The sequence below is a fragment of the Atractosteus spatula genome, chromosome 11, assembly GCF_055471065.1.
Source record: "Atractosteus spatula isolate fAtrSpa1 chromosome 11, fAtrSpa1.hap1, whole genome shotgun sequence".
NCBI classification, from domain to species: domain Eukaryota; kingdom Metazoa; phylum Chordata; class Actinopteri; order Semionotiformes; family Lepisosteidae; genus Atractosteus; species Atractosteus spatula.
This window is the reverse complement of record NC_142716.1, coordinates 39,947,877-39,965,530: the sequence shown is the minus strand read 5'-3', so window position 1 is coordinate 39,965,530 and position 17,654 is coordinate 39,947,877. Positions and strand designations below refer to the sequence as shown.

The 17,654-nt window shown below is 38.8% G+C and overlaps 1 protein-coding gene across 1 annotated transcript in view; it reads left to right on the top strand.

Moving 5' to 3' along the window:
* The first annotated feature begins 996 nt into the window (after positions 1–996).
* gas7b (growth arrest-specific 7b) overlaps positions 997–17,654 on the top strand; it is a 117,780-nt gene continuing 101,122 nt past the window's right edge. The window contains exon 1 of the mRNA XM_088928227.1: positions 997–1,469. Coding sequence (XP_088784353.1) covers positions 1,290–1,469 — 180 coding nt within the window. The 5' untranslated portion in view covers positions 997–1,289. The remainder of the gene's footprint in view (positions 1,470–17,654) is intronic.

Sequence of the window (17,654 nt, the reverse complement as noted above, 5' to 3'; positions counted from 1 at the left end):
TGCAAAAACACTGTTGTGGTTATATTATTTTTTTAAAAATAAGTGTCTGAATATTCTCATGGTAATGTGTATACTGTATATGCACAATTCAAAATAAAAAACAATTATCTGTAGGCAAATGATAATCACCTGCAATTTGAAAGCTATAATGGATTCCTAATGGAAGAGTATAGATAGTATATTGTATTTTATAGTGCATTGTTCACCACACTCTCAGCACAGATTAAAACGAGGGGAAGACTGTCACACCATGAATACCAGAGGAATTGACATTTCTCACCACTATGGTGTTAACAATCGGTGCACCGTACTTTAAATGCACTGTGAAATCTTCCTGCTGTGAAAACAGTTTTCCTTGCCTCCCACTGATCCATTCACCACCCCCACTATGTGCGCAGCACACGTACACTGTGGGACAGACAGACGTGACTGTACATACTGTAGGTTCCATGAATTTTTTATTTGGGAAAAAAACTGTTGTACCTGGAACACTTGAGAATGACTAGCACAGCTGAATCGTTTCACATTCTCTAGATTTTTTAATAAAAAATGCATTTAGGCATTAAGAGTCGTGTTACTACAAATCTTGAATTTTCTTGTCTGACTCTAAAAGTATGGAACCAACTGTCCCATAATAATTGAAGTGATAGCTTAGATCTAACCATTCTAGAATTTATTTCATTTACCCTTAGCCAATTATAACTAAGAGTCAGTCATACTGATGGGCGCACGTACTTTACAGGCTAATGACAAGGTACGAAACGGTGGGTGGCATCGGTTTTGTATGTACTGTAGGTATACTACAGTAAACACTGTAGTTGAAAGAAACTACTACGTTAGACATGCTTCCTGTTATACATTAAAAACGAACTGAGCAACGTACATGTCTTAATCTAGTATAAATGTATTAAAAAAACACGTCTCTGAGTTAAACTGCACAGCCCTTGAAGAGTGAGATCACGCTTCCTTCCTTCAGTGAAAACTGAAGTGTAATAACAGAGTAGCAACAGCAGCAGCAGGCAGCAAAACGCTGGAGAGACGAGTGAAGTGGCTGGAGGCACCGCTGTATTGAAGTCTGGAAACTGGAGGAATCTGCTCAGCAATCTTTGGTTTGAAACGGCTTTTTTTTTCCGGCGAATCCGATCACATTCCTGAATCGTGTCCACTAAACACAAAACTGAGAAAATGAAGAATGTAATCCTGTGAGCGTGTATAAAGGAGAGGAGGAAAGAAAGAGTTAAATAAGCATAGAGACAGTACAGAGTCTATTTGCATGTTTTCCCTTTGCAATGTCTGGATCTTTGTGTAAAAGTTTATATGCCTTCACCGGAGATCAACATCAACAGGGATTGAGGTTCGAGGCAGGGGAGATTATTAAAGTTTTACAAGCGCTGGACGGCGGCTGGTGGGAAGGGGAAAAGGATGGAGTGAGAGGATGGTTCCCAGCAAGTTACGTCCAGATTTTAGAGGTAAGTCCACAGAAAGGTTTGTCACGACCTTCATCTTAGATATCACAGATCACTGAGCAAACCCTGTCGCATATAGTGGCCGTGCTACGTGAATAGTTTTTAATAATGGTTTCGTTCCAGTCAAAAACTGCCGACGCATTTTTAAAGCAATAATTATGTTTTCTTCCATTTCCTGAAAAAACGCAAACAATTCTAATGCTGGTCTATGAAAGTGCTTTAACTTTTTTTTTCTCATTACATCAGTACAGAGACTATTTTTTGTGTTTTTGTAATAGTATTTCTCATTCCCACGAAGAACAGAAGGTGGCGGAACTGAGTACCGTGGGAACTATAGTAAATGTGCTAGGAAGGCACAATACAGTAATTGCTTATTTTCTTGTAGAGAAAGAACAATTTAGGTTTAAAACGTGTACTCCATCGAGACCAGACGTTATGCTGCTACAGTACGTACTGTATCTAATGCATTTTAACTTGAATTTTAATTGGCTATAACTATAAAACATACTACAATATGATTGAAAATAATTACAAGTAATTTATTGCGCTGGGTTTTAGCAACAAATTCAACCTTTGACATAATAAAAGTAACACTGTGTTTATCAGATGGTATAGACAATTATGCATTTAACCTTTTTATCATTCCTACAGAACGTCGGTACAGTATGTAAGCCTGCGAGCATCGGTTTACAGTGCTTTTAATGTTTTAATGTTTACAGTGGTTAAAGCACAATTTGTCAATTTTCATCAGTTTATTTGGTCAGAAACGTCAACACCATTATACGCATAGCGATCATAGATGTTATCTTTGATTATATGTTGTGCAATTTAATATATGACAGTATTTGACTTGTAATCAACAGCAAAAATTAGCATGCAAACATTTTAGAGGGGCTTTAAACGGTGAATTCTAGTACAGTGCCAGCCTGGTTTGCATTTTCCAATGAGCACTACAGTAGTAAGAGATTTCCCTTGATGTTGCATAATCTGCTTGAGGTCTTTGGAAATTACCCCTCTGGTGTAACACATTTGTTCATTTCAGGCAGGATGGTTCCGTTTTTGGCTTTGTTACAAGCAACATGCTCCTCTTTAAAACATTTATTTTCGATTCACATCGATTTCCCAGCTTGCTTTTCAGACTCAAATGATTGATCCTGCTGTAATCTCTTGCCTTGCTGTAAATAAACCAATTATTAAAAAATAACACATTATTTACTGTATGTTTCCAATGTTACGTCTTAAATTGCCCTGACAAGATCCGATCGATACTGCTGAATTGTTCCTTTTTTCATTTACAATGTTATATAAAAATATTAAAATGGTTTATTATTTTCCAGAAGACATTTATAATTTAAAATACTGGTAAGGCTGTTCTTTAAAGCTTTCTAAGCAAGTTTCAAACAAATTTACCACTTGCAGGAGATTCTTTCTGGCCATTGATTTCTACTTCCTCATTCCCAAACACCATATGAAAGTTCTCTTTCATTATTTACTGATTGTGGGGAAGAATATGAAAAATACCATACACCAGAAGTGCTATGACTTTAGCAGTTGTCTGCAATGAGGATAAACTCACAGGTACTGTATTTACAAGTCAGGACTGTAAAGACTGTTATTAAATTTCCAATTTTCGACAATGTAATTTGACAATAACCTCTTGAACGGCTATTGTACTGTAAGTAGGTGACATAGGAAATGTTTTATTATAAAATAACAGATGTGACGATTATGTTCACCCTTCCATTATAATGTAAACTTTCCAGTTACTGAGTTACCAAAGGTATCACACAACATTTCACATTCCTCTGATTTTTAAATAAAAAGTAAGTTACTACACGAGAATAGCGTGCACTCTTTTGTAATTTGCAAACATCATAGCAAAAAGATGCACAGAATTCTTCAACCAGAAACAGTTATGAGCTAGTATTTAAAGCAAGCATTCCAAAACCAGTGGTGGATATGATATTTTAATATACTGTATATACTGTATAAAAGTAGCATGTGTTCAATTTTAGAACTGAAAAATAAAGATTGAGAATGTAGCCAACCCTCAAGCCGCAAGCCTCTCTCTCTGAAGCATTAAGTTTTTTAATAAAAAACTTTGGTTTTTAGTTTTAGTTATAAAGTGTTATAACCTGGCTTATTATTCTTATTTGAACTTTAAAAGTGAATGAGAAAATACAGTTTCCTGCTAGGCACTAAGGCAGTTTCACTAATTTGTGCCTGTTCTCTGCTTTTCATGTCCAGTGGTTTCGTTTTGGTAATTTAAATGAAGTAATTAATGTAAATTAAGTAAATGAACTGTGTGGCACTCCCGAATAGTGCAACTGATAAAGGTTTGGTTCTATGTTGCACTGGTCCTGTTTAGGTATGGATCATGTCAGTCGCTGGCTCTGATTCCACAAGTGGCAGCTCACAATGGGCACTGCACCACTGGGCATAGGGTTGGGATTAGTTAGCTAGCCTGTCACACAATGACATTTCTGAGTGATTCTACTGTATGTGATAAAAATAGTTGTAAGAAATATATTAGATTTAAAATAATTGTGTCAGAAACTAATAAAGCACCAGAGTGCTAATTTCTAAAGATAGTTCAGGTGGGTAGCTGCGCCAGCATGCGTAGGCTGCAAAGGAACAAGTAATAGGTTTATTCCATGCTGAAAACAGAAGAAAGAAAACACAAATGTTTCGGCTGTGGAGCCTTCTTCAGATGTGAGCTCACACCTGAAGAAGGCTCCACTGCCGAAACATTTGTGTTTTCTTTCTTCTCTTTTCAGTGTGGAATAAACCTATTACTAATTTCTAAAGATGTCTGGAAACACTGTGAAGTGCTCCTGGTTGATTTAATGTGATTTTTGTTCTCTAGCTTAGTAAATGTGAAGCAGAAAGTCAATATTATACCAGTCAATGAATCCATCCAGCTGTATAGATTTGACTGCTTTATAATGATAATTCATTTGTTGTAAATTTGTTCAGTTGGAATAAAGACCCAGTTTAATAATTCTTTATTCTTTATGCTGCAAATAAACACTATCTGTACATTTCTTTAAATTATTTTTCAGTCAGGAGAGTATTAGTAATTACAATAATGCCATTGTCATTTGTGCCCTTGTAAGAATGCTCATGTGTAAAATCACAGCTCAGATTCAAATCAAATCAAAGTTTATTTATCAAATGCACAACAATACAGTGTGCAGCAGTAGTTGCTGGCAATGAAATGTCTTTTCTGTGAGCTCACAAAAATCACAAGAATCACAGAAATAACAAGAATCACAAAAACACAAAATCACAAAATTGAGGTTATGAAAATAAGGTTACATAATAATAGATGTAATAGAAACGGAATAAAACTCAATATGAGTAGAGCTGCTATGTGTCCATGGTGTATGCAATATATACAAGTAGTGCGGTTATGCTGAATACAGTGAAAACTGTGTGTCCATGTAGCCATTACAGGTGATTTGCTAAAAGAGCTGCAGGTTGGCTATTTAGCAGTCTTATTGCCTGGAGGTAGAAGCTGTTCCGTAGTCTGTTGGATTCACATAGCATTGATAGATCATTAGAAACCAAAAACATGCCTTCATGCCAGGGAACCCAATCCTCAGTCATTGAGAGTCACAGGGCCTTGAGGGTTTTAGCTACATCTCCGCTATTACATCAGTTTATGAGATTTTTTTTATTTGCCATAGAAAAAAAAAACCCAACTGCACCTGCTTCAGATTAAGAAAACAAGTCAATCATACACATTAATTAAAACAACCATGATGGGATCATGCATGTGATCTTGTCATTGCAAAGTCTGTTATACATTCTGTTTTATCAACAATAGTTTTAATACCATAAAAATAATTTTCACTAAACTACCTACTGTACATACAGTACAAAAGCATTTAAAGAGTCAACATCAACAGTGTTATCTGAACATGGATGAAAGCAGTTGGCGGTACAGACTCTGAGTCTGTAAAAGTTGTTTCATTAGTAATATATCCAAAGCAATGTCTCTAAATCATTAATGTATTACATCCAGTTGCTAAATCATCTCTGCCAATAGGATAACACATGCATAAGAGAAGTGATGGTGTGTGGCTGTTGACTTCACTGGTGTTGCTGCAGATGAAACAGAAACAGTTCTCTATTTTGGAAAAACGAAAAAAAAGGAGAAGTTATTTGTCATGACCACCAGCCAGCGGAGATCATTTCACAAAATAATTTACCAGTACCAGCAGCGGGTTAATAATAACAAGCACCGCCGCACGTGTTAATCCATCAGCACACGCTCTACTGTGCGGCAAGCAGCACTTTTTAAACCATCCTAACCCACTTCCCGCTGCTCGGTATTGAGTCTACTCCTTGAGAGCGCTACCTGGCATTTATTCTGTACCTCACATTCTTCTGAATTCTGGACTTCCCTTTCGCCTTTCGCCTTTCGACTTTGGACCTTGCCTCTCATTTCGGATTGTTTGCTACTATTTGTACTTCCTGGATTTCGAACCACCTTTCTCCTTTTGACCGCAGACTCGCCTTACGTACTGGATTGTTCGCCTGCTTCGTCACCTACCTACTCCTGCGTCTGCACAGGATCTGTATACCTTTTCATTGAGGATTCCTGACAGAATACAGAGCCAGCAAGATGGATCCCGCTGACACTCAAGCCTTTCGTTCTCTTTTCTATCACCATTCCCAAGCTCTCACCCAACTTCAATCTTCACTCCAACAGCTCACTAACCACGTCGCCTGGCTTTCGTCTCCCCCCATTTCGCTGGCTCCCGCACCGATTCCTGCTACGCCGTTTGCACAAGCACCTGCTTCGACCCCCACGGCCCCACCCACCACTCCCTCAACCTTACCATTTGTTCTCACTGAAAAATATGACGGCACCCCTGCATGCTGCAGGGGCTTTATTGCTCAATGATCCCTGGCTTTCCAGCTGCAGCCTGAGCGTTTTTTTTTACTCCCCGGGAGCAGACTCACCCTTTCCTTGCTCACAGGCAAAGCATTGGATTGGGCAGTAGTGTTGCTTGCTAGGGGAGATCTGTAGTTCTCTGACTTTCAGCTTTTTGCAAACTGTCTCCAGATACGTTTTTCTCAAAGCAACCCGGACTTGACTCACCTTCGGCTGTCCTTGCTTCACCAGGGCGACAGACCACTGCAAGGTTATGTGGCAGAAATCCAAACTCTCGCCACAGAGTCTGCCTGGAACCACGAAGCCTTGGTTTGTCTCTTCTCTAAGGGTCTCTCGGAGGAACTGAAGGACCACCTGGAGCTCATGCCATTACACACCTGGTCTCTAGAGGCAGCGATCGTTCAGGTGGTTGAATTGAACATCCGCATTTGGCTTCGGAGAGCAGAGAGACCCCCATGAAGTGGACCTGTGCGTCCCGTGGGCCCTCTCCCCTCGGTGCCCACCCTGCCACATCCACCCCTGTCCTTGGAGGAAAAGGAAAGGCGCCGTCGGGAGGGACTGTGTCTGTACTGCGCTGCATCAGATCACCTTCTCTCTGCTTGTCCTTCGAGACCCCCGTATTCATGTCGAACCCTCCCACAGCCTACTGTTAGAGTCGGTAGTGCTGTTTTTTCACAATGCTCTTCTGGGCCTTTATTCCCGACTGAGATTTCATGGGTGGATACACACCTTCCCCTTTCGGTTTTGGTTGACTCGGGGGCAGGGGGGAACTTTGTAGATGCCACTTTTGCGAAGAAGTGGGATATTCCTCTCGCTCTGGTCTCGCCCCCTGTCTGCATTCAAGCTTTGGATGGGTCACCTATTGCTCCTGGATGGATTACCTGGCAGACCATTCCTCTATCCCTTACGGTCGGTGCCACACATGTGGAGAACATGTGTTCTCTCCCTCCCGTCCTTTCATTGTTGAGGTTGATGCCTCTTCCTATGGGATTGGTGCAGTCCTCTCCCAGCGCCACGAAGAGGAACACATTCCACATACCTGTGCCTTCTTTTCTAAGAAGCTCTCTCCCACTGAGGTTAATTATGACGTGGGTAATCGTGAACTCCTTGCTATCAAGCTAGCCCTCGAGGAATGGAGAAACTGGCTGGAGGGGGCTCACCACCTCTTTGTCATTATCACGGACCATAAGAACCTGTCCTATATTCAATCTGCCAAGCGCCTCAACTCGTGTCAGGCCCATTGGTCACTTTTCTTTTCTCGTTTTAATTTTGTCATCACCTATACGCCTGGCTCCAAGACTGGGAGGGCTGATGCACTCTCTCGGCTCCATGACCCCCCGGATCTGGACTACATGCCTGAACCAATCATCTCATCCAACGGAATTGTGGTGGTGATTCACTGCTCTATTGAGGATCAGGTCAGACGTGCCCTCAACGGAACTATACTTCCTCTGCCCTGTCCCCCAGATAAGCTTTTTGTGGCGGATCACTTGCGTTCTGCCGTCCTGCAGTGGGGTCATGACTCCCGGTTTGGGGGTCATCCTAGTAGCAGACACACTCTGGACCTCCCGACCAGGGACTTTTGGTGGCCTTCTATGAGAGCCGATGTTGCAGAGTATGTCCGGGCATGCCCGATCTGTGCCAGGACTAAGACTCCAGGGGCTAGGAAAGCCAGCCGTCTTCACCCCCTTCCCGATCCCACACGGCCTTTGGTTCCATATAGCCGTCGATTTCATTACGGATCTTCCTAACAGTCAAGGCCATGCCGTAATCATGGTGGTCTCTGGTCGATTTTCCAAAACTGCCCATGGCCCAGGAAATGGCGACAATGTGTGTGCAGCAGGTTTTCAGGATACATGGTCTTTCCAGGGATGTGGTCTCCGACAGGGGACCTCAATTTGTCTCTGCCTTTTGGAAGGCTTTCTGTCAAGCACTTGGGACCCATGTATCTTTGACTTCTGGATATCACCCTGAGACCAATGGACAGGTGGAAAGGACTAACCAAAGCCTCTTTACTTTTCTGAGAACATTCACCTCCTCTTCACAGGATGACTGGTCGTCGCTGCTTCCCTGGGCAGAATATGCTAATAACTCCCTTACCTCCTCCTCCACAGGTCTCTCTCCCTTCCTCTGTTCATTAGGATATCAACCCACTCTCATCCCCGACACCCCCCCGGATATGGCCGTGCCTTCGGTGCAACAATTTATTTTGAAGCTGCTGAGGTCCTGGAGAATCGCTAGGACAGCTCTCACCAAGTCGTCCCAGCGCCAGGCCAGATTCGCTAACCAGCATCGCAGATCAGCACCCTGTTTTTGGAGAGAACAGTTAGTCTGGTTATCCATGAGGAACCTACCTCTACGCCTGCCTTCCAAGAAGCTTGATCCTAGGTACATTGGCCCCTTCCGGATTCTCTCCCAGATCACCCCGGTCACTTTTCGTCTCGTGCTTCCCCCCACCTTCAGAATCCACCCGTCTTTCCATGTCTTCCTCCTGAAACCCTACCACCGTTCGCCCCTTGTGGCTCCCAAATGTTGCCCACCACCCCTGCATCTCATTCAGGGGCCCGGTGTATACGGTCCACAAGATCCTCAAATCCAGATGGCACCATGGTACCCTTCAGTATCTAGCTGACCGGGAGGGTTACGGCCCTGAAGAGAGATGTTCGGTTCCGGAGAACGATATTTTGGACCCTACGCTCATCAGTGATTTTCACAGGGACTATCCCGATCGGCCGTCTTGGACACCGGGAGCCCCCTGTGAGGGGGGGGGGGTACTGTTACGACCACCAGTCAGCGAAGATCATCTCACAAAAGAACTAACCAGTACCAGCAGCGGGTTAATAATAACAAGTGCCACCGCAATCCATCAGCACACGGTCTACCGTGCGGCAAGCAGCACTATTCAAACCATCCTAACCCACTTCCCGCTGCTCGGTATTGAGTCTACTCCTTGAGAGCTCTACCTGGCATTTATTCTGTACCTCGCATTCTTCTGGATTCTGGACTTCCCTTTTGCCTTTCAACTTTGGACCTTGCCTCTCGTTTCGGATTGTTTGCCACTATTTGTACTTCTTGGATTTCGAACCACCTTTCTCCTTTTGACCACAGACTCACCTTACATACCTTACAGATTGTTTGCCTGCTTTGTCACCTACCTACTCCTGCATCTGCACAGGATCTGTATACCCTTTCATTGAGGATTTCTGACACATTTGTTTTAAATTTTTGTCAGTATGAGACAATTTTATAAAAAGCCTTTTCAGTGGAGTGCAGAATTAATCTATTTTGGATGTGGAGCATCATTCTGTCTATCTGAATGGAGTATTGGCATGGTGGTTGCAAATAGCTGTATATAAGTAAAGGGCTTGGTTTGTTTCATGTTTGAATATCATATCTTTCACTGTCTTTGTGATCACACCTTTTTTAATCTTGCAGTGCTTGCTCCCTGCTACATAAGTGACACTAACGGTTAGTTTCTGACACCTACTGTATAAGTAATCTCTAGTTAAGTACTCAGCATCTTTAATATTATAGATAATGCCTTATTCCCAGTTCAACATGGTATCTGTGAAGCAATATGAGCTGAAGACCTATGGGTTAAGTGCCAAGCACGCCAATATGCTTATTTACATCTGGGGTGTTCATTGCATAAATGTGCGTAAGTGGAGCTGTACACACAGTTTGTAATTGCAGTGAGTTACAGGGATTTAAATACTGTATATTGTTAGAAACCAGGAACCAAAATTGGCTTGAGCTTGTTAGGCTTCTCATACAGAAGTTTCCTTTTCTAAAATGAACATGGACTTCTCTTACAATGCAAAATAACTTATGTAACACATCAACTGACTGTTGTTTGAAGGTGCTTTTCTAAATTCAAAAAGAAATGTTAGCCCCTCTGAAGCAAGAATATTGACTGTTACACTGTAAAGGGGAATTCGGTAAATGCTATTCCCTAGATATTTAACATATGTTCCCTGAGCTAAAATCCATTAGAAAGTGTTTTAAAAAGTATCAGTATTCACAAAAAGGAATGATGACCCTATTAACTTTACACAATAAAAGCCTTACCCTGTTCTTGTACTAGTTAACTGACGTAGATGATAAAAAAGTGTCAGTGTGATCTAGATAGCCAACTTTGCAAGAGCCTCTTACCGAATAATGTAAATGTTTTCAATATTTAAAGAAAGAGATGGCAGATAAATGTAAATACAGGATATGTATCTGAAAATGCCCACCTGGCTGTATTCCACAAGGGTGGTGAGATTTTAAAATTCTTGCTTCCTGTTGATGAAAACTCTTTCCACGTGCCTCATGGGCACTGAGCCAGAGTGTAAACAGTATCTCGTGGGCAGGATATAAAACAAGACCATACTTCATTTTTAATGAGCTTGCTGAAATGTCACCTACAGGATTTGTAAATATTTTTGTAGATGTGTAACAGACTTGCAGGGCTCTGTAAATAAATTGCACAGCTGTCATTTAGAGTCGTCCAATAATGGAGTTGGGGGGTTTTGAGTCAGGCCATTCACACTGTTTAGTTTTGATAAAAATATGTGTTCATGTTGTTTTTTAAATAGATTGTTTTGTAAGAAATCTCCACTGCTAGGACCAACTGCACTGCTGCTTCTGTATTCACGGTGTGGGAGGAAGTTAAAATGGTTACGTTGTCTAAGATTGTAAGATAGGCCTTGTGGTTGTTATAGTGTCCAGTGGGAGGTAGATACGCACTCTGTCAATCAACTTTGCATAATTAAAATCAGTTCAATTTTTTTATTTCCTGAATCTGTTACTTTTACACCTAGGGACATAGAGGCATCTCCCAGATGAGAGAAGTGTAAATTCACAATGGAAGGGTTAAGACACATACGCCTAATGCTCTTAATAATGCTCTTGGCCTTCTTTACAACTTTCTGTTTGTAAAGGATATTTAAGTTGATTGAATTTGCCCCAATTATTTTGCTACTTATAGTCAACCTATTGCAATTAACGGTACTGATGTGTTGCCAAACCAGCAAGTGAGACAGTATGTTGAGACACTTTCAATAAATAAATACTCCCTCTACTGGTATGGGGGGGGTTGGATGAGGACAGTACAGTTATTCTTCCCAAAGGTCTGCTTCTGAGCCAATAGCCACTTTTGCATATTGTGATACTTGTAGTAACTTTGCATTGCCTGGAGGAGTGATGCTGCTGCCACTGACAGAACTGCAAGATACACATGCCTTCCAAATCTGTGGGGTTTCCGTTATTCACCAAATTGGGGGTTCCTTGTCTAACTCAATTACACTCCAGATCTAGCAGATTTTGCCACAAATGGTAATAACACTACAAAGCTTAGGAACATTCCAGCATTGCCTGGAATAGCTCTGTACAACTGTCCAGTTAACCAGAAGCTGTAGTTAATGCTTAAAATTGTATTTTCTGTTTATTAGATGTGTTATGTATTACAAACTGGGGAATAACTACAGTATGTTTCTGTGAATACTGGTGTAATTACAATGTGGAAGTACATGTAAATAACAGTGTAGTAACCACTGCTGTATACGTCTGTGTTTACATAGCAACCATGTACAGTATTTGGTTTAATGCTTCATTTACGAGAACATAATATAGTGTTATTTTTAATTGAATGAAACAAAACACTAAGATCCATGTGAAATGTTGTAGTGTAAAATTACAGCTATGTAAAATTTGGCATGGACCAATTCAGTTCCTTCACTTTATGACACAGTTTACACACTTTTCAGTTTTTAGAACATTATTATATGTACTGTATTGGCTCTGAAAGATTTACCTAATATGTCCACACATAATAGTACAAATAGTACAAATATCAAAGTAACGTTGTTTAATAATTGAACAACAAAATAAAGGCTACATATGACAGGAAGCCATTTGGCCTATATGGTTTGTTTGCTAGTGGCTAAGTGGTTTGAGGATTTAATCTAGCAGTTCTTGAAAAGGACAGGGTATTATAGCTTTGTCAACATAGCTGAATAGCTTCTTCCAGAACCGACAATACTTTTTACAAAATACCGTATGTTTACAGATCAACATTATTTTCACTTCTGTCCTCTGGTTTGTCTTTCTCTGTTCATTCTGAAGATGATCTATGGCCAGAAGAAGTTGCCTACTGTATGTCAGTAACATTTTAAATGTTTAAATCAGGTTCCCCCATAGTGCTGTCTGTGTAGGAAATTCTTTAAAAGCCATAGTTGCTCTTCACTAGACTGATACCAGAGCAGCAGTAACTCTTTTGCAGGATGGTAACTAAAATTGCATATTGTATATTAAGGAGGTCTTACCAGTGTAATGAATGATTTGAACATAATATCCCTTGATTTCAGTTCTGTGCTTTTATTATACTTTCCTTTTTTTGCTTAACCACCTAGTTTAGAAGATGTACAGTAGATTACTGTATGTGCCAGCATAAACACTTATGGTAGTGCTTTTTCATAAGTAGCTTTTCAGGCTCAGTGTTTCCATTTTATATTTTTAACTGCTGCATTGTATGCTAATCCTCATATTTTGGTGTCTTTTGCAAATTTGAATAGTTGGCTAACTATACTATCAACAATTGTACTAGATACCACTGAATCTAATTCACTGAAATAAATTTGGAAGAACAGTGGTCCTTATGCAGATCTTTGTGGTTCACCATTATTTGCCTCACCCGAATTTCAGCATTCATTCTTTAGAATATGTAATGTAGAAACTTCAATTATTTGAAAACAGTGGTCTGACTAACATGAGTAGTATGAGCTAGTGACACATACTGTACTTTGCATTTTCCAAGAGTACAAAAAAACCTACTATTTAATGTCACTCTTAAATTATATTACACAAAAACATTACAATAAAAACACCATGAGAAAACATTTTAACTGTAGTAGAACTGCCTAGCATATGATTTTCTGTTATTTTAGAAGTGATAGCTACTTAAACTAATGCTAGTATTGTGTATTTTAATTGTATATTCCCTTATTTTCTTTGCATTAAATATTTCTCAATACAGTGGGAAAGCAACACTCTTACATCTGTTTCTGCCTGTTTGTATTTTGGTAAATTTGATTACTTCTAATTATAATCATCATCATCATAATAAAACTAAACAGGAAAAATTGCAACGTTCTTTCAAAAGTCACATCCTTACAGTGGAGCAATATTTTGTATTGCCTACTCTGTATCTATGGAAACTATCAGATGACAGTGTATACGTAAAGCTTTCACTGAAAACAGTTTGGGCTTGTGTTTTCTTTTTAATGTTTGAGATGCAGTCTATGGCTTTTAAAACAAATACCTTAAAACCTCTCTACTTTAAAAGTGTGATTTCTCCATTACTAGGATTATTGTTAGGAGATGTGCAATTAATCACACAAAACACAGAGGACACGTGAATTGGAGATTTTACAGATATGTCTATTAATATGTATATTATCTCATTTTATAAATTGTAATTATCATAACATTTATACAGAGGGTAACATTGAAATTTAATATATATACAGTACAGTACAATAGGTTATGAAATGAAATATTTTAAAGACATTAACACTCCTGAGTGCTATAGGAATCTGCTCTGAAAGCACTACAGAAATGCTGATCTGCCAGATGGCACAAATGGAAACCCACCTCTTGCCCCTGGTTCCTTATTTTAATTCTTTTTTTTTTGGTGTGAACCATACACATTTATAACTGTTAAAGAAAAATGAATTGAAGATTTTCAAAGACAATTTACCAGAATTTGCTTGACAGCTTTTTCATGTGGAAACCTGATGTTTATAGTAAATTTATTTCACCACTCATTGCTATCCCTTATCTAAAACGTACTGCACAATGATCAGTGTTTACCAATTCATCATTCTCAAAACACACAACAGTATTTTCTTTAATGAGCTTTTAGCCGTGATGGGCCACAACAATATCAATAGAATAAACATCACATTTAGTTCCAATAGATTTAAAGTGACAGCACCAAGGAAAATTCTATTCACTGTTTCTAGCTCTAGGCACAAGCCAGGTAATTTTAAACATGATTTGTAGGGGAAGAAAACATTTTCATTCCTTTCTTTCATAGTTAGATTTCTTTTGTGCAGGATTTGCACTTTTTTATTCTTTCATAAAACAGGAACTGCATTTTTTTCAATAACACAAGCCATAAGGATGTTAAGTTCTGAGAAGAGTACAGGACCATTTGTTATTTACTTTATTGTAATTTGTACTCTGTAATTTGTGCAAGGCCAGATTGCACCATACTTCACTGAATTTCATTAGCATTTTACAACACTGATGCTATTGTTTAAAATGAATCACACTGAGATGCAACAACCCAATAATCAGTTCTGCACTCACCTATTAAATATGCCAAATAGAGATTATGGAGCACCCAGGATACAGTACATATGTGCAGATAAGGGGACTTGCAGGCTCAACACAGAAAATTATTGAGTCCAGAATCAAACTATCTAAGAGCTGTGTGCTAACTGCCATGCCACCAGGATATTCAAACTGGTGACTGATAATACTGTATATATATATTTTATAGAACAATCCCTATACGACGTACTACAAAACTGTAGTTAGCACTAAAATGTTATTGAGTATTAGAAGTTTACAATTATGACTGTATACAGCACTTACAGCTGTTATTATTCACATATAACTAGTGACTTGGCTGTTTTTTCCCACCAACCAATTCTTCTGTCTTTCATGTTGTGCCTTTATAGTTTGCAGCTACAGTAGTAGCTCAAGAAAGGAAACAAAAAAGCATACACAAATACAAAAGGTCATTTACTGCAAGAATGTTTTGTCTGCAAATTGAGATCCGTTCAAGAAAACTTAATCTTTCCTTTTATATTTGCAATCCAATCAGTGCAAACATTCATACAGTAGTTCACATTGTGTGAGCATATACTGTAAATGGACAGGGTATTTTAAAAATACTGTACATACTGTAGGTACACAAGTTTTACCATCCTGTGATGCATAATACAAAGATGAATCAGAGAAAAATGTATTCAGATTGGCTTTAAAACCCCTTTTATGGTTGGGTGGCTGTTAAGGAGGAAGTAAAAATGTGTATTACTGCTTTTATACACATCTCTTAGTATTATGAGAATAACTGCAGTCAACTAATAGATAATGCTGTATATCACACACATACAGTATAAACACCTGTATCTTATGCTCATTTTTACTTTATGTTAAAGCAATATATACACATCTAATATAATATACATTATATATAATCTAATAATATAGAGATGCTGGAGGGAAGGACCCTAAAGTGTGGGTCCCTATGTCTTGCTTTATTAAAAAGGCCTGAATTTCCAAGAAATGTTCTATAAAACATTCAAATTACAGTAATTTTCAGTTTCCATGACCCATGTCACTCATTCCAAACCAATTTTATAATGCTTTTAAACTGACCTAGCATCTGACATTAAGACATGTTGTTCATATGCTCATTCAGTTATTTTATGGGGCACCTACAGTATGAATGTACTAAAACTTATGTGATAGGTTCAAATTGAAGCTACCAGAAAGTTTTGTATGGTGGGACAGAATAATCACCAGTGAATAGAAAACACGTTATTAAAGTACCTATCAACAACTTCAGCAAGCATATAAAAGCATTTGCATTAATTGTTTCTTACTTGCAGATTAACTGTACAGGTATTTGCTAGGAGAAAGCTAAAAGGCTGTGAAAAATCACACTTTTAATGCAAGGTGAAAAGGGAAGTGCGATAAGGGACACTGGGCTTCATTTAAAACAGTAGAGTGAGGGCAAAGAGATTATTCTGATCAATACATTAACATCCTTTAGCTCTTTGGAGTCTTGGTTCTTAAATGTGGCTGTACCACCTTATATTTGTTCCAAATAAACTGTTCCAGTTATGCAATTGTTTCATTAAACTGTTCTAATATAGCCCTTGATAAAATTAAACATTGCTGTGTGCCAGTATTTGTTAGTGACCTAGAGATTTATGAAGCAACTTTGTATTGTTTTGCAATGAAAATGCATAATAATGCAGCTAAAGTTACAGTAAGTTGTAATTATCGTTTATGTTATGGGTTTCCATTCATGAAAATAAAATGGAAACAATTAAAAATGATTAAGGTTATCCTTCACAGCTGGGGAAAGAACAGTTTCACATTCAGTATGTTTTGATTTTGATCTTACATTCAGACAACAAGCTAAACAAAGGCATAAAGTGTCGTTTTAAAATACTGCTTCTTTCAAGGACAAGAATGCTTGAGTATTTGAGTTACTTTTTAATGCACTACTTAACAGCTCTTATTTTCTTAAAGAGTTAATATGTTTGCATAATTTTCAGAGTACCATGAAGCAATTTTCAGGTTTCCATTGTCTGTTTAAAAAAAAACTTTCCTACAAAACTAACTCTTTCTTAAGAGTTGTTTTGCAGGAAAAGAGGAACTGAAAGCTGGTGTGAAAAAATATTGGAAAATCATAATGGATCATTAAGCCGCTGTTTCTGATTGCTGCACAATGTTTTATTTCACCTCTGCAAACACCTGGAATTTGCGTATAGCAGTTCTGGTAATGAAACCTAGCAAATCAGTATGTGCTGTATGCACTGACCACATGTTCAGTCCTTCTTTTCCTCCAAGAAAGTTAAGATATGTGCAATGCCATGCTGATGAGGAAAAGATTGTGTTTTGTCCATTTTAATCCTTGTCTTAGTTCCTATATAGGCCATTGGGGAAATATCTAAGGGACATCAGCAAATAGCTACATACTGTAGCCCAAATGCTGTTTTCTCAGCAGTTAAGAATTAATGGGCTTCCAAATTGCAAGATTCTGGACTTTGAAAGATTCAGTCTTTTACTTGCTTATCTTATACTGTGTTATTTTAGCTAGGCAGGTACATAACTGAATACAAAATTCTACATTTTCATGAGTTCTTGAACTTTCCACACAAACCACAACATGCTCATAAAGACCACTGGTCCACTTTCCCAGCTACAGTAGAATATCTTAATGAATTGAGTTATAGTCATCCTGAACAAGATTAACCAGAAACCTGATTATGCAGGTTACACTAAATACACACAGCCTTCTTTGCTGCAAGCTGCAAACAGAGCACACATGTCTAGAAATGTTTTTCTTAAGGAAAAAGATAAAACACGTTTTCTTTTAAACTTTCCTAAGAAATCCAAATGTCTGCTTGTACTGACTTAGATGGCTTTGAGAAATGTGAAAATTAGCACTGGTAGTTCCAATAGAGGGTGTTTAGATGTGGTGCTGGTTTAGGCTTTTTAAG